Genomic DNA, 22,565 nt, shown 5'->3' with positions numbered 1-22,565 from the left:
CCCAGCCCTGAGCAGTCTGGACCATTACTGTCCAGGGACGGCAATATAAGCTACATAAGGGCAGGGCCAGTCCTCTCTGAGTCACCACTGTGTCCCCAGCATTGCCCAGCACTGGCAGTTTTAAAGGATGGATAGATTAATGAACTCCTTTCCTTCAACAAATGTTCATTCAGCATCCGGTGTGTGACAAGCACAGCAGTAGGTGCTGGGGCTGCATCAGGGAACGGAATGCAGCCCCTACTCCCATGGCAGTGACATTCCAATGGGAGTTACAGACAGAACCATACATAGGACGGCCATGGAGTGGTAAATCCCAAGAAGAAAAAATAAACCAGGGAAAGGAACGAGAGAATGATGGAGACTGGTATTTTAAAGAGGGAAGTAGGGCTCTCTGAGGTGACACTAAGAACTCTAAAAGGTGAGGAAGCGAGCCAGGGGCCATCTGGGGGAATAGCATGTGCAAAGGCCCTGAGGTAGGAGCCTGCTTGGTTCATTCCAGAAGCAACAAGTGGTCAGTGCAGCTACGGCAGGGGGAGAGTCATAAGGCTGAGGTCAGAGGGATAGTAGTGGAGCACTGTAGGCCTTGGTAAGGATTTGGGATTTGGGGGGTGGTTGTTGGTTTGTTTTTGTCTTTTTAGGGCCACACCTGCAGCCTATGGAGGTTCCCAGGCTAGGGGTCCAATCGGAGCTGTAGCCGCCGGCCTGGGCCACAGCCACAGCAACGTGGGATCTGAGCTGTGTCTGCAACCTACACCACAGCTCATGGCAACGCCAGATCCTTAACCCACTGAGTAAGGCCAGGGATTGAACCAAACCTTTATGGAGACTAGTTGGGTTCATTACCGCTGAGTCACAATGGGAACTCCAGGATTTTGTTCTAACAGGAAGGGGGAGAAGGTTTCAAACACTGACAGAAATAGCCATCAGCTGGGATGGGCAGCAGCCCGTTTCTCTGTGTGGCTGGGGCTCAACCGAGGGCCCAGTATATCTGCCCAATGACAGTGTGCGCAGGAGTGAGTAAGACCCAAATCAACAGAGAAATGGATGGACAGACTCCCAGGAAGAAGCCAGGTAGGGACCAGGGACGCCCAGGGACAGCAGATGCAAGACAGACAGCAGCCCAGCCAAGCAGCCCCATTCCCTCCAGAGCCCTCCCCACCCGGAAACCTTCCCGGGAGCTGGAAAAATCCCCCAGGCCCCCCTGCCCGCCTTGCCCGTGGCGTGCCCACTCACACCTCAGGCAGAGGAAGCTGGCAGGCCCCACAGGAACCTTTCTGTGCGGGGGGAGTGGAGGCGGGCGGGCGGCAGGGACGAAGGGAGAGGTGTGGCGGGCGGGCGGGCAGCGGGCAGTGGCTACACAAAGGCCCCAGTGTCTGCCCCTCCTGCCCCTGGGTACAGATATAAATAATATGTACATATACCTTTATATATACAGCAGCGGGCTGGGGCGGGAGGCTGGGGGCCACGCGCCTCCCTAAGGACCCTGGCCTGGCCGAGGTCTGCTCCTGGGGGTGGGTGGGGGGTGCCCTGGGGGCTTGGAGACACACAGAGATAGTGGCCAGGACCGAGAGGCTCAAGCCAAGGGACACGGGAGAGAAACTTACCTAGTGTGAGAGAGAAACAGAAGGCAGAAGGACACTGGCTGCTGGCTGGCGACCCCGAGTTTGAAAGCAAGGGCTAGAGAGAGTGGGCTGCTCACATGGAAATGGATCAGGAAAAGCAGAGACATCGGGGTTCCCTGAGAAAGGACAGAGGCAGTCAGAGGTGAAGGGACAGTGAGCGAATGAAGACAGGGGTCATCTGAGAGAAAGGGACAGAAAAGAAACAGAGAGGCCAGCAGACACCCAGAGAGGGACAGAGAGAGAAGCAGGCAGGCAGGCCGGGCCAAGGGAGGGCTTGGGGAGGGTCAGGGCACGTCTCCAGGTTAGGGGCACCGCCTGTGCGGCTCTGGTCCAGCCCCGTCCAGGGCAGGCTAAGGGGCAGAGAGCGGAGGTGAGGGAGGTGGCCCTTGGGTTCCGGGTCTTGGTGTTTACCTGGGGCAGGCATTGCAAACAGGCGCCCAGCCTGGCCCGTGGCGGGGCGAGGGTGGAATGGGCCCCAGCTCTGGGCACCAGTGGGCCCGACACGCCCGCCTGTGGCCTGGGTGGTGACTAACACACATGGTGACACCTGGGTAGATGGTGACACATAGGGGGACAGACACGGTGACACACAGGGACAGATATAGGCAGACCCAGAGTGTCTGAGACATAAACAGACCCACAGAAGCCAATGACAGGGATGCACTGTAATAGACACAGTGACAGACACACAGCAGTGACAGATGCCAGGACACAATGATGGACAAACAGCGTTAGGCTTAGAGACAAAGGAATAAAACACCGTGACAGAGGACACAGTGATAGACGCACAGGCACAGTGACACAAGCATAGCAACACCTACAGAAACCTGTGACAAGACATTGTCACAGACTCCTCAACCACCCAGACTGCTGGCTTCCGGGATGTGCCCTCGGCCTCCTCTAGCGTGGCCTGGCCAGGGGTGACTGCGAGGGAGGGCTCGGGACCCCAGGGCCCCGCTGCACTGCAGTTGCCCCTCCTGTGCTCTAGGGCAGGACCCTAGTGAAGGGCACTGGCTCTGGCCGAGGTTCAAGTCCTAGCTCCCCCCTGTCTGTGTGACCTTGGGCAAGTCACTTCACCTCTTCATGCCTCAGTTTCCCCCATAATAAAGAGGGTGGTGGGAAGGATTGGGTTAATCAATTCTGTAAGGCGCCTACACAACGCCAGACACATTGTAAGCCCTAGTAGCCATTATTATTATTATTATTATTATTATTATTATTATTATTATTATTATTATTATCGGCATCATTATCATGTCTTCTGGTGCAGAGAGCCCTCTGCCCACAGCTGCGGCCCTGCCTTGGACGGAGTCGCCTGAAGCCCACAAACTGTGTCCAGGTCCATCTGTCCCAGCCCAGGCTTCTGTGTGTCCCCATGGCTGTCCCTCCATCCCTGATCCCGAACGTCCTCCTGTCTGTCCATGTGTCCCATGTCTGACTGTGGTACTTTTCCGTGCTGGCCACCAGCCGGCTGTCCCTGGGGTGGGGGTCACACCTGCCCACGCCAGCCGAGCCGGTGGCCACCAGACACCCTGACGGATGGCCCCACCCTCCCCCCAGGACCCTACAACAACACCCGCCCCTCCGGCCACCTGAGGTCCCCACTGGGGCGGCCTGAGGCCTGAGCCTGGGGACAGGAAGCCCCAGGCCTGGCTGCCCTGAAAGCCTCTTTCAGCCCGGGCCTCCTCCCGCCGCCACCGACTCCTCCTGCGGAATAATATTTGGGCTGTTGGCCGGGGGGGCGGGGGCCAGATCCGGAGGCCGCCTGGGAGAAGCCAGAAACCGCAGGGTTTCCTGCCTCGGGCCGGCCGACTCCGGGAGAGACCCCCAGGCCCGAGGGAGGGGGGCGGGCACCCGGGGAGACTGAGGGCCTTTCTCTCGGACCCAGTTGTTTTTTCCAGGAACCCGGAGGAATTCCCCAGCCTGCCCGGGACAGCGAGGCCGGTGGGACGCGGCCGGGGAGCCAGCACGGCAGGGGGCGGGGGGTGACACGCAGCCCGCAGGGCGGGCACGGTGACAGAAAGAGAGGGCCTGGTCTGCGAGGTGGCAGGTAGAAGCGGAAGCCCAGGGAGCTGGGAGAGGGAGGACGGAGGAGGAGGAGGAGAGGCTGAGGAGCCGAAGGGGTGGGGAAGGCGGACCCCAAGAGAGGAAGAATTGGAGCCCCCAGGAGGAGGAGGAAGCGATTCAGAAGCCGGAGGGAGGGAGGGAGGGACAGACTCGAAGCGATGGAGAGAGTGCGTGAGAGCAGGCAGAGCAGACGAGAGGCTGGGGAGCATTTCCCCACAAACCCGGGGCAGAGATAGAGGCACAGAGAGAGGGGTAGGGACAGGATGGCACAGAGGAAGATGACGCCAGGAGGCAAAGAGAAAGATGGATACACAGGAACGGGAGGGGCATCTCCCCTCCCACCTCTGTCTCTGTCTCTGTCTCACATTCCCCTACACGGATGGAGTCTTCGGTCTTTGAATGACGACTGGCTGACTGACTAAATGAATGAGTGGCTAGACAGCCAACGACCGAGAGAGGCAAATGCAAACTCGGGGGAAAAAAGAAAAAAGACACCTGCTCCGACCTGGTGGCATGACCTTGGCCGGGTCCCTTCCCATTCTGTACTTGCTTCCTCTCTGAGAAATAGGGGTGGGAAGAGGACAATTGTGTTTCCAGGGGAGCTGTGGCCTCGGGACATCTGAGCCAAGGCGATAGGACTCAGAGCCCAGCAGGGGACCTGGAGGGATAGCGATACCCAGACCTCAAACCCAGGGGTCCCCAGAAGGCCCCCCGGTGCCTGAAAGAGGACACAGCTCCTTTCCCACACACCTGCACATGAGACAAATTCACCAGGGCCAGCACACACATGCGCAACAGGGACAGGTGCACAGCAAAGGCAGGCATGAGACACAAATCTGAACACACTTTTTTTTTTTTTTTTTTTTTTAGCGCCAAACCCATGGCATATGGAGTTTCCCAGGTCAGGGGTCGATTTGGAGTTGCAGCTGCTGGCCTACACCACAGCCACAGCAACGAGGATCTGAGCCATGTCTGTGACCTACACCGCAGCTTCTGGCAACGCCGGATCCTTAACCCACTGAGCGAGGCCAGGGATCAAACCTGGGTCCTCATGGATACTAGTCAGGTTCGTTACCGCTGAGCCACAGCAGGAATTCCCGGACATAATTTTTTAAAAAACGGACAGAGGCAAATCTGAGTCACAGAGATGCCAGCGAAACACACAATGACCTGCAACACCGACAGAGTCACCCAGCGACTCTTTGAGGGAGCAGATAGGCAGACAGACATACAGAGACACACATCCATCAGGGTGAGATCCAGAGGGCGCCAGGGACAGGTGTGTAAGGGAACCAGACACAGAAAACAACAAAGGTGCACGCATATGAGACTGGTATTCGGAGACACCCAGAGTGAGCACACACCCAGAGGATGAACAGACACACAAACTTACAACTGAGAGAGACAAACAACGCATAACACCCTGCAGCAGATCATGGGGACCCCAGTGGTGGTAGTGATAGCCTATGACCCACAGAAGCCCAGGCACGCATGTGCGCGTGTGCACACCTCTCTTTCAATTAGTACTTTGTCCCTTCTCCTCCTCTGCAGCTTAACCCAAAATTGAGCAGCCCCTGGGCTCCCTAAGCCTCAGAGCTGGAGGTGTGTGTTGGAGAGTGGGGGTGGGGAGGTGGCCTTGGTCACTGCAAAGCCACCTCCTCCTGCTGCCCTGGCCCCATTGCCGCGGGGGCTGCTATCTGTGAACAAACTGTCCTTGGGGTCAGGGACAGCAAAGAGCCAAAGGTCAGGTCGATGCCTTCCCTGGCCCTCCCCCCAGAGTCAGCCTGTTCTCCGGGGCAGGAAGGAGAGGGGACAGCCAACAGCAGTGTAGGTGTTCAAGCCTCGCGGGGCCCACTCGCCAAGGAAAAGAGACATTCAATAAGAGGCAGAAGTGGTGCCTTTAATGGTCAAACACAGCCAGTATTCCGCTTCCCAGGCAAGAACCAGACTTCAGTAGAAATTCCCCACACCCTACCCAGTCCTTTCTGGTTTCTCCAGGACCAGAGGGGGGATGGGCTCCAGGAGAAAAACCAAGGAGTATCCTCATCTCCGCCCCTCACTCAACTCGCACTGGAGATGGTGATGGCATGGCCAACGCAGGGGCCGTGGTGGTCACCATGATGCCCAACGGCACACCGGTTATGTCAGAGTCCAGATGGTGCCATCATAGCACCCAATGGGCCAAAAACAGTATTATGGAGGATGGTAGCCAATACGGCACCTACCATGCCAAGAAGTCACCAACAGAGAAGTGATCACAGCACCCACTGGGCCAAAGAAGACGCAACTGAAATAGTGTCAGAACTGTACCCAAAGGGTCAACCAAGATGTCACCCCAGATGGCGGCGGCTGGAGCACCCAGTAGGCCAACCGATAACATCAATCAACATGGCAGACTCTACAGTACCCAGTGGGCCCACCAACGTGTCAGTGGCAGTTATCACAGTACCCAGGGGATGCCCACAGAGATGGCAGTCACCACAGTAAGTAATAGACCAACCAAGGTGTTAACTGATGGGAGAAGCAAACTGTCCCTGGAGGATCAGGCCCCAAGAGCCTAATGGTGTGAGTTTCGGCCATACCCCACCCACCACGCTCCCACCCCCCTGCTAGGATGCGTTAAGCAGAGAGCGGGAATAGAGGCCCTGGTAGTAGACCCCAGGCTCGCCCCCCTCTGCCCCATAGCCCCCAAACCCCACGTCCAGCTTGGGAGGTGCTGGCGTCTGCTCCGACATCAGGTTGTTGATGGAGAAGGGGTGGTTGAAGTTGTAGGGTGCATCCAGCTTCAGCTCCCCGGGGAGATCCAGGCCAGAGAAATAGGGTGCAGAGGAAGGGGGTGAGCCACAGTCCAGAGACCCCACATCTTCGGCACTCTGGGCCTCAGGCTCGGCAGGGGGAGGCTGGGGCTGCGGGGGGGAGGTGACGGGGGCAGCAGGGGTGCTGGTGGAGGAGGCAGAGCCCGCACTGTTCCTGGAGGCCGAGGTCCCGCCTCCCCCTTTCTTCACCTTCTCCTCCAGCTTGAAGCGCTTCTGGCGGCGCAGGTAGCAGCCGTTCTCAAACATGTTACCTGAGCTGGGGTGCAGGGCCCAGTAGGAGCCCTTGCCCGGCTTGTCTGGGGAGCGCGCCACCTTGACGAAGCAGTCGTTGAAAGAGAGCGAGTGGCGGATAGAGTTCTGCCAGCGCTGCTGGTTCTCCCGGTAGTAGGGGAAGAGGTCCATGATCCACTGGTAGATCTCGCTCAAGGTCAGCATCTTGCCGGGCGCCTGCTGGATGGCCATGGTGATGAGCGAGATGTAGGAATACGGTGGCTTGGCGTGTGCCAGGGGCCGCCGGTACCCCTTCGGCATCTCCTTCCCGTGCACCAGCCCCGATCCGGGGCCCCCGTACCCTGAGCTGCTGCCTCCACCACTGCTGGCACCCAGGCCTGGGAAGGTGGGTCCCAGGGGTGCTGTGGGGGCCGAGGGTGCCAGGGGTCCTGTGGGCAGTGGAGAGGCAGGGAGCCCCCCAGGGGGGTAGGGAGAGCTCAGAGGGTTCAAGGTCATGTAGGAGTTGAGGGGGGCCATGGTGGGTACTGGGGTCACCGGAGAATAGACCTGCAGGCAGAGAAGGAAAGATGGCAGGTGGTGAGTCTCCACTCGGCTGGTAGACAAAGGGGTGCTGGATCCATCATGCATCCTGCTCGCTGTCTGTCTTGCCTCTCCCATGAGTCCCTTCCATCCTCACCTCTGCAGACACCTGTCTGTTGAAGTTTCTCTCTCTTTCCCCTCCTCTTGGCCTCCTCCCCTTGCTTCCATGTTGGAGCTCAGGCTATAAATGGTTCTCAAGTGTGGCTCAGGGCACCTTGGGGAGTCTCTGAGACCCTTTTGGGGAGTCTCCGAGACCCTTTTAGGGCATCTGTAATGTCAAAACGCTTTTCATATAGGACTAGCCTTTTTCACTCTCTTTCTCTCATGAGCGGACAGTGGAGTTTTCCAGAGGCCACATGACATGTGATATTGCAACAGACCAAATGTAGAAGCAGCTATGAAAATCCTGCTGTCTGCTGTGGAACCAGATACTAAAGACATCTGCAAAAACCTCACTAGGCCACTCTTTATACTACATGCTTTGAAATATGGTTATTTTAGTAGAAATGCATTGCTTATACTAACATACTGCTGTTTTAAAATGAATTAGTCCATATTTTAAAAATTTCTCAGTTGTAATTTCTAATATGTTAACTTTTTTTTTTGTCTTTTTGCCATTTTCTTGGGCTGCTCCTGTGGCATATGGAGGTTCCCTGGCTAGGGGTCTAATCGGAGCTGTAGCCACCAGCCTAGGCCAGAGCCACAGCAACGCTGGGTCTAAGCCACATCTGCGATCTACACCACAGCTCACGGCAATGCCAGATCCTTAACCCACTGAGCGAGGCCGGGGATCAAACCCGCAACCTCATGGTTCCTAGTCGGATTCGTTAACCACTGACCCACGACGGGAACTCCAAATGTGGTAACTATTGATAAATCGAATTCCTATTGACAAAAACTGTTTGAGATCCTAAATAATTTTAAGAGTGTAAGGAGGGAGTTCCCGTCGTGGCTCAGTGGTTAACGAATCCGACTAGGAACCATGAGGTTGCGGGTTTGATCCCTGGCCTTGCTCAGTGGGTTAAGGATCTGGCGTTGCCGTGAGCTGTGGTGTAGGTTGCAGACGCGGCTCGGATCCCGCGTTGCTGTGGCTCTGGTGTAGGCCAGCGGCTACGGCTCCGATTGGACCCCTAGCCTGGGAACCTCCATATGCCACGGGAGCAGCCCAAGAAATGGCAAAAAAAGACAAAAAAAAAGAGTGTAAGGAGGTCCTGAGACTAAAACTAATAATAATAGTTGTGAACTGCTGACTTATCTAATAATGGAATTTATATTTGTACTTTCAGTCAATCTTTTTTTTTTGTCTTTTCTAGGGCCACACCTGTGTTATATGGAGGTTCCCAGGCTAGGGGTCGAATCGGAGCTGTAGCCACCGGCCTACACCAGAGCCACAGCAACGCCAGATCCGAGCTGAGTCTTCGACCTACACCACAGCTCACGGCAACACCAGATCGTTAACCCTCTGAGTGAAGTCAGGGATTGAACCTGCATCCTCATGGATACTAGTCAGATTCGTTAACCATTGAGCCATGACGGGAACTCCCAATCTTTTAGGTTTGTATAAAAAAACCTTTTAGGTTATAAAATCACAGTTTTTATAGGTCAAAAACATTTGAAAATAAGAAATCACATATTTCAACCTAATATATGTCATTTCTTTATTATATATCATCAAACCTAAAGCATCACTTTGTAAGCTGCAGAATTAATTATCAATAAGAATGAGCAAAAAAAACTATCAGTTATAATCTCTAGACACCAGTGACTGTAAGACCCATTCCATTTTTAGAAATGTTCAAATGGGGGAAAAAATGTGCATCGTAGCTCAGTTGAACACAGTTGATTTTCTAGGTCTTTATAAGAAACTACAGGACCTCTCAAATATTCAGTATTTATTGACCACCTACTCTGAGCCTGGCACTGCTCCAAGCACCTCACAAGACAGGTGTGCTTTTATCCTTACAATCACACTATGGGGGAAGCGCTATCCTAACACTCATTCTAGGAGTTCCCATTGTGGCGCAGTGGTTAATGAATCCGACTAGGAACCATGAGGTTGCGGGTTTGATCCCTGGCCTTGCTCAGAGGGTTAAGGATCCCGTGTTGCTGTGAGCTGTGGTGTAGGTTGCAAACGCAGCTCCTCGGATCCCGCGTTGCTATGGCTCTGGCGTAGGCTGCAGCTACAGCTCCGATTCGACCCTTAGCCTGGGAGCCTCCATGTGCCGAGGGAGCGGCCCAAGAAAAGGCAAAAAGACAAACACAAAAACAACAACAACAACAAAAAACACTCATTCTACAGCTGAGGAAGCTGAGGCCCAGAGAGGTTGTCTGGGGGTCACACAGCAAAGAAGGGGCCGAACTGGGATTCTGAATCCAGGCAATCTGGCTCCAGATCAGTGTTCTGGATCAAGCTCTAAAAGCAGTGAGCAGGACAGACCAAAATGCCTGCCTTCATGGAGCTGTCAGTCTAGCAGGAAGTGAACAAGATTGGCAAGGAAAATAGGAAGCCTGGTGAATGGTGATTTCTCTCTTTCTGTGTGTATTTACCCCTTTTATCCACTGTCTTCCATCCTTTGTCTGTTGATCCTCCATCTGCCTATCTGCCTTGGTCCCTCTCCCTGGAGGGGTGTCCCATAGCACCGGGGATGGGGGATGCTACTATAGCTGTGATGGGAACCACCTCTCCTATGAGTTAGTGTGTCCCGTCTCATCCCCTTGTCACTAAAGTGTCTGCACATCCAAAGGTCCGGAGGGAAAAGGGAGTTGCCAGGGTCACTTGGGGAGTCAGGGACAGGAGGTAACCAACCCGGGTCTGAGATCCAATAGAGAAAGTGCTCCCTCTCTTTCCCGTGTCTGCTCAGGAAGCTCTTTACTCCTGGCTCTGAATCTCCCTGCTGGCTCTGTGTGTACCTGTCCACCTCCCTCCCTCTCCCCTCCCCATGCTCTCTCCCTTTATCTCTCCCATCTCTCTCTCTTCCATCTCTTTCTCTCCCTCCTCTGCCTTGCTTTCCTCATAACTCTCCCCAAACCCTATCTCTCCCCCCCCCCACCTCTCACATCTCTTTTTTTCCCTTCCTTGGCTCTCTCCTGCCACCCCCATCTATCTTTCTCTTTCAGGACATCTTTGCATCTCTCTGCCTCCTTCCCTCAGCATCACCACCTCCCCAGAATTCTCACCTTGAAATTGGAGCCCCAACTGCTCCCCTCCCCCCTGCACTGGTCTCCCCCCACTGGTTGGCTGGTTCTGGCCCCTCCCCAAGAGTAAGGGAAGAGGGTCCCTCAGAGAGAGGGGAGACGGTGATGGGCTCAGGGGGATCCACAGAGAGTTCCTAAATCCCTCTACCACCCCCTCCATTTCTCCACCTCAATCAGATCAAAGACAGACTGGGACCCCAGAGCCCTCCTCCTCTGGCTCCCCACCCACCCGGAAGTCCTCCTTGAGGTCTGACCTCAAGCATAGCTGTTGCCCTAATCCACCATAGGCTTTCACACGCCCCAGGGCTGGGATGAACCCCCAGTGTCCGGGTCTGAGCCGGATCTCCCCTGCGAGGGCGGGGCTGAGGTTTGGGGAAGCCCTCAAGGGAACCTGCACCCCCACCCCAGGAGGCTGGAATTTCTCCTCTTTCATTTCCTTATTGTCTCTGAAGGAGGGTGTGACAGGGAGCAGAGGGAGGCAGTGTGAAGCCAGAAGCCTAGTTTCGAATCCCAGTCCTTGCCTAAGACTTCATGTGGGGTGTTGCAGACCCCAGGCTCCAAGATTTTAGGTTTTCCATCTCGAAAATGGGGAAGCAGTTGGACCAGCTGATCTGTGAGAAACTGACGCCTTAGAGAGAACTTGCCAATTTCCTTCCAGACAGGGAGCCAGTCTGGGGGGTCAACATCACCCCGGGAGGGGGCTGTGGTGGGCGAGAAGCAGGTTGGGGGCCCCCTCAGTTCTCAGTCGCCAGGTGAGTACTTTTCTCCCCGCACTGTTGTGACAGGGGTGGAGGTGGGGGACATGGTTCCTCTGATGGGAAAGCTGAGGAAACCTTCAGACGGTGTATTTCCATTTCCTGCCCCCCATGCGTCAACTCTTCCAAAATATGCCCCCAAGTGCTGACCATCTCTAGACTGTTCCTCCATTTCAGAGACAACTTCCACACAACTTGTCCCCTAAACTTCAGACTGTGCCCCAAATAATGACTCCTTTAGCCCAGACCACCCCCCAGTTTACTTACTAAGGTATGTCCCCCAAAGATTGATTTGTGGTCGGTACCCTTAAATCATGTCCCCAGACTGTGAACTATCCCGGGTGGGGTGGGGGTTCAGCTGGGATCCCCCACTACCTGGGAGCCTCCACCTCCAACCTGGTCTCTGCCTTTCCCCCCATGCAACTGACATCTCCAGCCACCCTGCCTCCACTTCTCAACCCTTCCGATCCCTTCCCTGCCCCACCCCACGTGCACCTCACACCTCCCCAGCCCCAGGTCTGGCCCCTCCTGGGCACCATGCCAAGGTCCGCAGGCCTGGGTAGCCAGGAGTCCCACCCTACAGCTTCAAACCCCAGACCCAGGACTCAGACACGCTGGGGCCCCTGGAAACCCTAGATCTTAGTCCCTTTGGAGACTCAACTATTCAAGTCCCACACCCGACTTTGAGCCTACAGTTTCCTTCCAGGTTAGAAACCCAAGTATCCAGATCCCCATAACCCTCTGACTGGGACTCCCCCCCGCCTCACACACACATACATACATCAGGTTGACCAGAGAGAGAGTGAGCTAAGGAGAAGGAGTCCTTGCATCGAGAGGAATGGGAGTTAGACCAGGGGAAGGCTTCGCCATTCCCCTGGGTGAGGAACTTAAGATACACCCCTGCTCCCTACTCCAGGGAAGTCTGGTCAGAGGTGGGACTGGTGAGGACATTAGCAATTAGTGGAGATTGCTGGAAGATGGGGTGGGGGGTGTGAAATCTGAAACCCTCCAGACTCCCAACAAGGAGAATCCCTGCTGAGGGTCTCTAATAACAATTAAACCCCTGAAGTTCAGCTGGGAGGGGTGAGGGTCATGATTAGGGATGGGGGGGTGTTACCCCCCTTTGCCGCCAATGCTCTTGCCACATCCCCTGCTCTCAGGATCCCAACTCTGACCCCTTCTGTCTCTAACTGAGCCCCAGTTCCTAAATCACCTGTTATTTCTCACTCTCCAAACCAAGCTTCATCTCTAAGCATTTTCATCTCTTTATCTCTGAGCCCCAACTCCTACATCTGACTTTAAAGCAGATGGCAACCCCAATCCTTATCCTGGAACCCCAATTCTTATTTCTACCCCAGAACCCCCATCTTTAACATTGAACTTTAACCCTGAGCTCTCAGTTCAGATTTCCCTTAATGGTGACTTCCCTCCACCTCCCATCTCTTAGTCCCTACCTTTTCCCCCAATTCTGGACCCCATTTCCTAATCCCCCAGCTCTGAGTCTTATCTTTGGTTTGTTCATTTTAATTCCTCGGACTTTAGGTCCCTGACACCCAGCCCTCACGTTTAAGCTATGACTTGACCCTTGCCTAAATCTTCTTGACTCTTTTAAGCCCTCACTCCTACTAGACTGCCTAAGCCGCGCTCTCATGCATTGTCCCCCTTTCTTGACTCCTGCACACCTGGTCTTCGTGTCTCCAGTTCCTCTGCTCCCCAGTTCCAGTCGAGGCCTCCATCTGAGTCCATACCCCAGTCCTTGCCCCCATTTAGATCCGCACCCTGATTCCTCCCCCCACCCCCCACTTCCCGCTCCGCCATCCCCGAGGACACACCTCGCCCGCCTCCGGATAGTAGCTCCACTCGGCCAGGTCATGGGCCTCCATCTTCACTGAGCCCAGCATCCCCCGGGCCTGCGCCCCCACCCGCCCCTGCTCCGACCCCGGGGGGATCGCTGCGGTGCTTCGGATCCCTCAGCCGGCACGGCCCGAGTCCTGACCGGCGCCGGTCCGTCCGACTGCCCAGGGTCCCAGCCGTCCCGGGCGCCGCGGGAGGCGGCCGCGCTTTATAGTCGAGACAACCGCTCCCCCCACCCGCCCTTGCCCGCCCTGGGCTCCCCTCCCGCCTCCCCGAGGGCGGTGTGCCCGTACTGGGGCGCCCCCTGCGGGATTGCGAGGAGACAGACCTCAGGCGCCGGGAGCCGCAGCCCGGGGACGTGAGAGCTGGAGATGGCTGAAGAGCGAGGGAGCTACAGATGGGAGATACTTCTGACAGTAATAACAGCCTCGAGGGCAGAACTCTAGGGCCCCACCCTTCTACCCATCTCGACCGGAGCTAGCGAACAGCCAGAGACCAGCATGTCTGCTGCGAAAGAAAGGGCGCTTAGAGGCGAAGTGGTCTCCAGAGATCCCCATGTGTTCCTCTAAGGACAGTAAGTGATCCTCGAAATCACATTTCCCATTCGACGGACTGGAAGACTGAAGCTACTGATCGCCGGAAATGTTGCAGACCGTGTAAATGGCCAAGACCAAAGGTGGAGGGGATCGGGGCCTCTGCTCATATCTCACTAGGGCAACAGACCACTTCCAACACCTAGGAGCTTCGCTTCCGGGACTCTCCGCTCTCTCTAACAGCAGCCGTCCAGGGACCCAGAACCACTGAGAACTCCATTTCCCAGAAGCCTCTATCTCCCTTTCCGTCCAGCCCCCGTCAAAGGACTAAATTTCCCAGAAGGCTTGGCGCCCCAAAGCCGGAAATGAAGGGCGTCGTAGGAAGGCCGCTGGCGCGGCAGAAAGTAGAGGCGGAGTCCGGCCGCAGAGTGGACTCCAATTCCCAGCGACCCTGCGTGCGGGACGCGTGCGCAGTGTCACGGAGGCGAGCGGAAGATGGCGGTGGCGGCGTCTGGGAAGAGGCGCTGCTGAGGGGGCGCGAGGGGGACGGAGGCCCGAGCTGTGGTGAGCGGGGGGTGGCGTGGGGGCCCGGGGACGAAGGGAGAAAGAACGTTGAAAGGGCAGAAGCGCTGTCGGGGGGAATGGGGACGCTGAGAGGAGAGGGAAGCAGTGACTCTCGGGACCGCAGTGTCTTCCCCGGCTCAGGACCCTCCGGTGGCTCCTCAGTGCCCTCAGGGCAAAGTTCCAACGTGGCCCCCAAGGCGCGTACGCCCCGCGGGCCGCGGCTCTGCCTCTTTGCTGGTTCCTCACTTTGCACACCTGCTCTGGCCTCTCGGTTCCGCACATTCGCCATACGCCTTCCCGTCTCAGGCTTTTTGCACATGCAGTCCCCTCTGTCTCAACATCCCTTTTACTCATTCCGCCTGGCTAACTCCCATTCATCTTTTGGGTCTCGGTACCAACGTCACTTCCTCTACCAAGCCCTCCTTTCCCGCCCTCCGTTCCGCAGTCCGCCTGTTATATGCTCTCATGGGTCCCTGTTCCTTTCCTTTCAGTCATTTGGGGTCTCGTTTGTTATTGGGCCTTTATTTGTGTGGCTCGTTAGTTCTCTCTGTGACCACGAATTCCACGGGGGCAGGGACTGGGTGTGTGTTGGTCACCGCCGTGTTCCCAGCACAGCACGGTCACACTGAAAACGCTCAGTTAATGTTCGTTGAATGAATGAAAGATAGTGATGGGACCACTCTGTGTATGAGAGGAGTGGTCATACGCCCGGGTGGGAGTAGGGCAGTGGGACTCCCTACTGGACTCCCTAAGGAATACGCGGGGGAGTTCCTGTTGTGGCTCAGCGGGTTACAAACCCACCTAGTATCCATGAGGATGCGGGTTCGATCCCTGGGCTCGCCCTGTGGGTTGAGGCAAGCATTGCTGGAAGCTGCAGCATAGATCAGACACAGCTTGGATCCAGCGTTGCTGTGGCTATAGTGTAGGCTGGCAGCTGTAGCTCTGATTTTACCCCTAGCCTGGGAACTTACATTTGCTGCAGGTGCGGCCCTAAAAAGCAAAAAAAAAAAAAAAAAAGTGCTCCGGAGATCCGGAAGAGGAAGAAATGTTTGTTGGTAGTAGCTAGCAAAAGACTACAACCACAGCAGATGTTCTTTAGTAGGGAGACTGGCGGGGGTTGGGGGGGCAGTGAGCAGTCACATAATAAAATATTATGCAACTGTTAAAAAGAAATGAGGGGGAGTTATCTTTGTGGCTCAGCGGTTAATGATCGTGACCAGGGTACACGAGGATGCTGGTTCGACCCTAGCCTCCTTCAGTGGATTAAGGATCCAGCGTTGCTGTGAGCTGTAGTGTAGATCGCAGAGACGGCTCGGATCTGGTGTTGATGTGACTGTGGCATAGGCTGGCAGCTGCAGCTCCAATTCAACCCCTAGCCTGGGAATTTCCATATGCAGTGGATGCGTCCCTAAACAGCAAAAAAGAAAAAGAAAACGAAAGAAAGAAAAAGGAATGAGGGAAGGGAGTTCTAGTTATGGCTCAGCAGGTTAGGACCTGACCTTGCCCTTGAGGGTGTAGCTTCCATCCCTGGCCTCATTCAGTGGGTTAAGGATCCCGGGTTAAGGATGTTGGAGTAAGCTGCCGTGGAGGTCGCAGATGCCCCTTGGATCCCTTGGATCCTGTGTTGCCATGGCTGTGGCTCCAATTTGACCTCTGGCCAGAGAACTTCCATATGCAGCGGGTGTAAAAAGAAAAAGAAGAAAAAAAAGAAAAAGGAAATATGTGCATACGTTTTGGGAAAAAAAAAAAGTGGAAGAGGAAAGACACGGTAAAAAGCTTGGGTGGATCCATGTAGTCTCATCTTGAAAAGAGTGAAAAGGTTCAAAGTAAAAAGGTTCATTATGTTCTGATGGGGAGCAGCAGATACTGGATTATTGGGTGGCCATGCCGTTTGACTTGCATGAACAGACCTGGGGTGGGGAAGCAGTTCTTTTTATAGAAGCAGTCCAGCACAGTGGTGAGAAGGCTAGATTCTGCAGCCACCCCATTAGGTCTGCATCTTACAAGTCGTGAGCCTTTGATCAAGTGACTTTACCTACTTGGATTTCAAATTTCCTCATCTGTAAAACGGAGATTAAAAATAGGGAGTTCACAGGAGTTACTGTTGTGGCACGGCAGAAAAGAATCCGACTAGGGGAGTTCCCGTCGTGGCGCAGTGGTTAACGAATCCGACTAGGAACCATGAGGTTGCGGGTTCGGTCCCTGCCCTTGCTCAGTGGGTTAGGGATCCGGCGTTGCCGTGAGCTGTGGTGTAGGTTGCAGACGCGGCTCGAATCCTGCGTTGCTGTGGCTCTGGCGTAGGCTGGCGGCCACAGCTCTGATTAGACCCCTAGCCTGGGAACCTCCATATGCCGCAGGAGCGGCCCAAGAAATGGCAAAAAGACAAAAAAAAAAAAAAGAATCCGACTAGGAACCATGAATTTGTGGGTGCGATCCCTGGCCTTGCTCAGTGGGTTAAGGATCTGGCGTTGCTGTAAGCTGCAGTGTAGGTCGCAGATGCAGCTTGGATCTGGTGTTGCTGTGGCTGTGGCCGAGGCCAGCAGCTACAGTTCTGATTAGACCCCAAGCCTGGGAACCTCCATGTGCTGTGGGTGCAGCCCTAAAAAGACAAAATAAATAAACAATTAAAAAATAGTATCTACCTCAGGAGTTCCGATTCTGACTAAGCAGTAATGAACCCGACTGGTATCCATGAGGACTCAGGTTCAATCCCTGTCCCTGCTCAGTGGGTTAAGAAGCTGGTGTTGCTCTGAGCTGTAGTGTAGGTCACAGACGTGGTTTGGATCCCCTGTTGCTGTGGCTGTGGTGTAGGCCAGCAGCTACAGCTCCTGCTGGACCCCTAGCCTGGGAACATCTGTATGCCATAGGAGTGGCCCTAAAAAGACCAAAAAAAAAAAAAAAAAAGTGCCTGCCTCACAGAGTTGGTGTTGTGGGTTTAAATAAGTTAATATGTATTAGAATTGTGCCCAGCGCATTTTAAATGTTCAATAAGTATTACCTGTTTTTCTTTCTTTTGTTTTTCCCCACGCATTTTAGAGCCAAAAGGTAGGGATACTAACCAAGCCCAGTGATGTTTGAAACCCTTTGGCATTTGCTCAGCAGATTTTTCTTGAACACTTACTAGATGCCAAGCAGTGTTCCATGCTGGGGCTAGAGAAAGTGAACACACAACACATACACACAAATCTCTGAGAACCTATAAAACATGTTTGTGTTGATGATAATAAATGCCATGGAGAAAAACAAAGTGACACAGATGGAGAGGGAGAGGAAATTGCAGTTTGAAATAGGATGGTCAGAGAAGACCTCACTGCTGGGATATTTGAGTTGAGACCTGAAGGAAATAAGGAGGGAGGGCGCTGTGTCGGTGTCTGAGGGGAGGGGTATTCCAGGCAGAAGGCAGAGAAGCACAAAGGCTTTGAGGAAGGGATATGTAAGGCCTGATGACAAGGAGGCCAAGCTGATTGGAGCAGAGAGAAATGAGGGCAGAGGTAGGAGGGGCCAGATCACATAAAGTCTAGGCTTTGACTAAGTGAGATGTGGCTGTGATAGGCCGCCGGGAGACTGGGAAGGACACTGGTGTGTTCATTCAGCAGATACCTGTTGAATTAACTACTCTGTACAGTATATAGTGTTTCTTTTAAAAGATGCATCTTTTGAAGTTCCCCTTGTGGCGCAGAGGAAACGAATCCAACTAGGAACCATGAGGTTGCGGGTTCAATCCTGGGCCTCATTCAGTGGGTTAAGGATCCAGCGTGGCTGTGGCTGTAGTGTAGGCTGGCAGCTATAGCTCCGATTTGACCTCTAGCCTGAGAATATCCAAATGCTGTGGGTGCGGCCCTAAAAAGACAAAAGACAAATAAATAAATAAAAAGCATCTTTTTCACCTTCCTCAGATTATTAACTGTTTATGCAGTAGCCTTTAGGTCAATAAAAATAGTAGCTGTACTTATCTCATGTTTACTATGTATACTAACTCATCTCCTCAGAATAGTCCTGGGAGGTAAACACTGTTACCATCCCTGTATTACAGAAGAGGCAGCTGACACCCAGTTTTTTGCCTCAGGTCCTTCTGGGTTACAGACACAAACTTGGCCAAAGTTGGTTGAATTGTGTACATTTTCCTGTGATGTGTCAGGTTGTCATTGTCATCTTTTCATGATAATACATTGAGATCCATGAGATCCATCTTTTTTTTTTTAACTATTTCCTCCCTTTTCTACTTATTTTCTTTCTTTTTTTCTTTTTTTTTTAAATATGTGGATATGTTCCCTTCCTTTTTTCTTCTTTTTTTTTTTCCTTTTGAGGGCTGCACCCGTAGCATATGCCCAGGCTAGGGGGATTTGGAGTGTTGCTGCCAGCCTGCGCCACAGCCACAGCAACACCAGATCCAAGCTGTATCTGTGACCAACACCACATCTCACGGCAATGCTGGATCCCTAACCCACTAAGTGAGGCCCAGGATGGAACCCAAATCCTCATGGATAGTAGTTGGGTTCATTACCACTGAGCCACAATGGGAACCACCTCTCTTATTTATAAAAAGGAAACATGCATGAACATTGTCTTCATTTAGCTTGTGGGTTTTTGTGGGTTTTTTTTTTTTGTCTTTTTGCCTTTTCTAGGGTCACACCCACTGCATATGGAGGTTTCCAGGCTAGGGGTCGAATTGGAGCTGTAGCCCAGCCTACACCAGAGCCACAGCAACACAGGATCTGAGCTGTGTCTGCAACCTACACTACAGCTCACCGGCAATGCTGGATCCTTAACCCACTGAGCAAGACCAGGGATCGAACCCTCATCTTCATGGATACTAGTCGGATTCTTAACCTCCTGAGCCACAAAGGAACCCCCCCCTTTATAAAAACAATTCCATGGTATTCCAGAAAATTGCAGAAACATAATTTATTTAATTAGGCCTTCTCTGATGTATTGAGTACTTACTGTGTACAGGGGTTCCTCAAAGCTGTGTTTTGGAAAGCTTGCTCTGGTGTCCAGTCTAGAGTACAGCCCAGGTGGAAAGACAGGAAGTACTGAGACCAGTGAGGTGGCTGCTGTGTGTTCATTTGTTCAGTCATTCAGCAGATATTTGTGGTCACCCCACTCTGTGTAAAGTACTGGAGGTGAGGCTTGGTATTCTATGTTGTACTGCTTCTGCGCTAGAGATATCAGTTTCCTGCAGATTATAACCCCATAGACGCGTACAGTGTGATCCAGGCTGAAAGGGGGTGGGAGTGGGGGGGCTTCAAAAGGCCTGCAGGCTGGAAAGGAGGGTTGAGCCCTTTGTGGATAGTGGGGTAAAGGTCCAGAGCTTGATCCAACCTCTTCTTCAGGGAGTACTGGACAGCAGCCATGGCAGGAAGCAGTGGGGACAGCGTCACTCGCCGGAGTGTGGCATCACAGTTTTTCACACAAGAGGAGGGACCAGGAATCGATGGCATGACCACCTCGGAGAGAGTGAGCATGGAGAGAAGGGTTTGGAGTGGGGAGGCACAGGCCCTTGTCTTTGGGTGATCCGCCCCTAGTGGCAGCACCCAGTGCCAAAGGGGCTGGGCTGGCAAAGCGAGCACTGTCACCTGCCTTTCACCTTCCTTCCAGGTAGTGGATCTCCTGAACCAGGCAGCACTGATCACCAATGATTCAAAGATCACAGTGCTCAAACAGGTGAGGGGAAGGGGGTGATGCTGGGCTAAGCAGGACAAGGGGAGCCGGGATGAGAACCTATGAAAAGGGAGGCACTGATAACAACACTGAGGTTCACATTTAAGCACGTGGGGGTATGCCTGCTCTACAACCACGCTCTCATTTAATTCTCGAAAAAGCTCTGTGAGGCAGGGTAATTTCATCCCCATTTTATACAGAAAGAAGCGGAGTCTGAGAGCTTAAATTAGCCCAAGGTCACTGTTAGGAGATAGCTGAACTAGGACTTGAATGCTGGATTTAAACTCCAAACAAGTTTTGTGCTGTTGATCCTCACATTTCCTCTCTGTCAGAGTCCCATCCAGTGGGGAAGACACGCAGGTCACCAGACAGTGAGGACCCAGAGTGGGCAGGGCTGGGATGGAGCAGCCCAGGGGAATGTACAACCCATAAGGGGTCTAGGGGTGGGAGTCAGGAAGGGCTTTCCGGGAGAGGGATGTCTGAGCTGAGACCTGGAAGGTAAGGAGAGAAGCCAGCCAAGTGAGAGAGGGAGAGTGTCTGGTGCAGAGGGCATCACAGCTTGTACAAAAACAAAAGGGGATGTGGGGGGTTGAGGGCTGCTGGGTGTGCTTCAGAATAGGAGGCTGGTGGCGTTCAGAGTTTGGAGGGGTGAGGTTGCTTGGGCGAGAACCCCGGTTCTACTTGCTCAGTAGGTGGCCTTGGGTAGCCGACTCTACCTCATCAGAGGGGTGGCTGGGGATGCTGTTCAACAACAGTGCCTTGGGTTGTAGGAGCCAGGCCTGTTCTGGCACTCAGCTTCCATGGGTATGTCTTTGGAAAGGGATTATTCCAAAGAGCCTGGCAAGGCACATTCCTGAGGCTCTTGTTCTTACTGTCATAAAATGCCTGCTGAATTGTGGCAGTTGAGTGGGGAGTAGAAACAGGAAAGTGGAAAGGATTGATGGATGAGTCTCAGGAAGGTAGGAGTCCTGCAGCACTTCCGTCTATTCTATCACATACTCACTATTTACCAGGACCTGCGCCTTGTAGCATCTTCTTATTTTTTTAGTTTTTTATTGTATTTGGCCACTCTGAGGCATATGGGGTTCCTGGGCCGGGGATCAGATCTGAGCAGCAATGCCAGATCCTTTAAGATCCAGGGCTGGGGCTCGAACCTGTGTCCTGGCACTGTAGAGATGCAACTGATCCCACTGCACCACAGCAGGAACTCCAGCATCTTATTGAAGCCTGACAACATTCCTGTAAGTTTTTTTTTTTTTTTTTGTCTTTTGTTGTTGTTGTTGCTATTTCTTGGGCCGCTCCCGCGGCATATGGAGGTTCCCAGGCTAGGGGTCCAATCGGAGCTGTAGCCACCGGCCTACACCAGAGCCACAGCAACGTGGGATCCGAGCCTCGTCTGCAACCTACACCACAGCTCACGGCAACGCCGGATCGTTAACCCACTGAGCAAGGGCAGGGACCGAACCCGCAACCTCATGGTTCCTAGTCGGATTTGTTAACCACTGCGCCACGACGGGAACTCCTCCTATAAGTTTTTGTTTATAATTCCCATTTTACAGAAGAGCAAACTGAGACTCAGGGGAAACTATATGCCCACGCCACAGTAGGAGTGACTGAACTAAGATTTGAACTCAGTTTATCTGCTGCCTCCCCACATGCCGTTTTCTCCTACACATTCCTATTTGCACTGATTAGACCTCAGTTTTATTTATTTATTTATTTATTTAGTCTTTTGTCTTTTTTGTTGTTGTTGTTGTTGCTATTTCCTGGGCCGCTCCCGCGGCATATGGAGGTTCCCAGGCTAGGGGTTGAATCGGAGCTGTAGCCACCGGCCTACGCCAGAGCCACAGCAACGCGGGATCCGAGCCGCGTCTGCAACCTACACCACAGCTCACGGCAACGCCGGATCCCTAACCCACTGAGCAAGGGCAGGGACCGAACCCGCAACCTCATGGTTCCTAGTTGGGTTCGTTAACCACTGCGCCACGATGGGAAATCCAGACCTCAGTTTTATAAGTGTGTTCCTCTTCCCTGTCCCCAATCTCCTTCCAGGTCCAGGAACTGATCATCAACAAAGATCCCACACTGCTGGACAACTTCTTGGACGTAAGTGACTGATAGGAGAGAAAGGATGTGTGGGTATAGGGATAAGGGAATGGATCCTGGTGCAACGCCAACTCACCATCTTCCTGACCTTGGCAGGAGATCATCGCTTTCCAAGCAGACAAGTCGATTGAAGTGCGAAAATTTGTCATCGGCTTCATCGAGGAGGCATGGTATGGGGCATGGGGCGGCACAGGGAGCCCCCGGAGGCACGCTGCTGGAGTCAGCTTCTTCGGCTTTTGGCCTGGCCCTGCCCTGAGGGTGTTGCCCTCTGCTTCCCAGACCCATTCTCCCTCCCATGCACACTGACTCCCCAGCAGATATTTAATAAGGTCAAAATCTTAAGAGTTATCCGTGATTCCTCTGCTTCTTCTGCACTTCATATCTGCGTCATCAGTAAGGACTATCAGCTCTACCTTCAAGTTGTAAACAGCATCTGACCATTCTTCGACCACTTCCCTTGCTATTGCTGTGGTCTAAGCCACTGTTTCCTCCTGCCTAGGTGATTTCACTGGCCTTCTGTCTGGCTCACCTGCTTGCACTCTCTTTTTTGCTTAATTGAGTTGAAGTTCATATAACATAAAA

General features: G+C 53.5%; 2 protein-coding genes across 3 annotated transcripts in view; one reads left to right on the top strand and one right to left on the bottom strand.

Moving 5' to 3' along the window:
- Positions 1 to 5,568: 5,568 nt before the first annotated feature.
- FOXA3 (forkhead box A3) lies at positions 5,569 to 13,337 on the bottom strand. Its single transcript, XM_047789652.1, has 2 exons — positions 13,098 to 13,337; positions 5,569 to 7,282 (listed from the first exon to the last, which is right to left on the bottom strand). The coding sequence occupies exons 1-2, from the start codon at positions 13,164 to 13,166 to the stop codon at positions 6,299 to 6,301; spliced, it is 1,053 nt and encodes a 350-aa protein (XP_047645608.1). The 5' UTR covers positions 13,167 to 13,337; the 3' UTR covers positions 5,569 to 6,298.
- A 774-nt stretch (positions 13,338 to 14,111) lies between these two features.
- The window catches only part of SYMPK (symplekin scaffold protein), a 41,159-nt gene continuing 32,705 nt past the window's right edge, over positions 14,112 to 22,565 (top strand). Inside the window, exons 1-5 of one of the 2 annotated variants that reach the window (XM_047789647.1) lie at positions 14,112 to 14,216; positions 19,550 to 19,673; positions 19,815 to 19,880; positions 21,930 to 21,983; positions 22,080 to 22,153. In XM_047789647.1, coding sequence (XP_047645603.1) covers positions 19,569 to 19,673; positions 19,815 to 19,880; positions 21,930 to 21,983; positions 22,080 to 22,153 — 299 coding nt within the window. In that variant the 5' untranslated portion in view covers positions 14,112 to 14,216; positions 19,550 to 19,568. The remainder of the gene's footprint in view (positions 14,217 to 19,549; positions 19,674 to 19,814; positions 19,881 to 21,929; positions 21,984 to 22,079; positions 22,154 to 22,565) is intronic. The other variant, XM_047789646.1, reaches the window with a different exon arrangement.

The sequence above is a fragment of the Phacochoerus africanus genome, chromosome 8 (genome assembly GCF_016906955.1).
Source record: "Phacochoerus africanus isolate WHEZ1 chromosome 8, ROS_Pafr_v1, whole genome shotgun sequence".
Lineage (NCBI taxonomy): Eukaryota > Metazoa > Chordata > Mammalia > Artiodactyla > Suidae > Phacochoerus > Phacochoerus africanus.
Note: the sequence above shows the minus strand (reverse complement) of the source record. Positions and strands in the feature narration are given on the sequence as shown.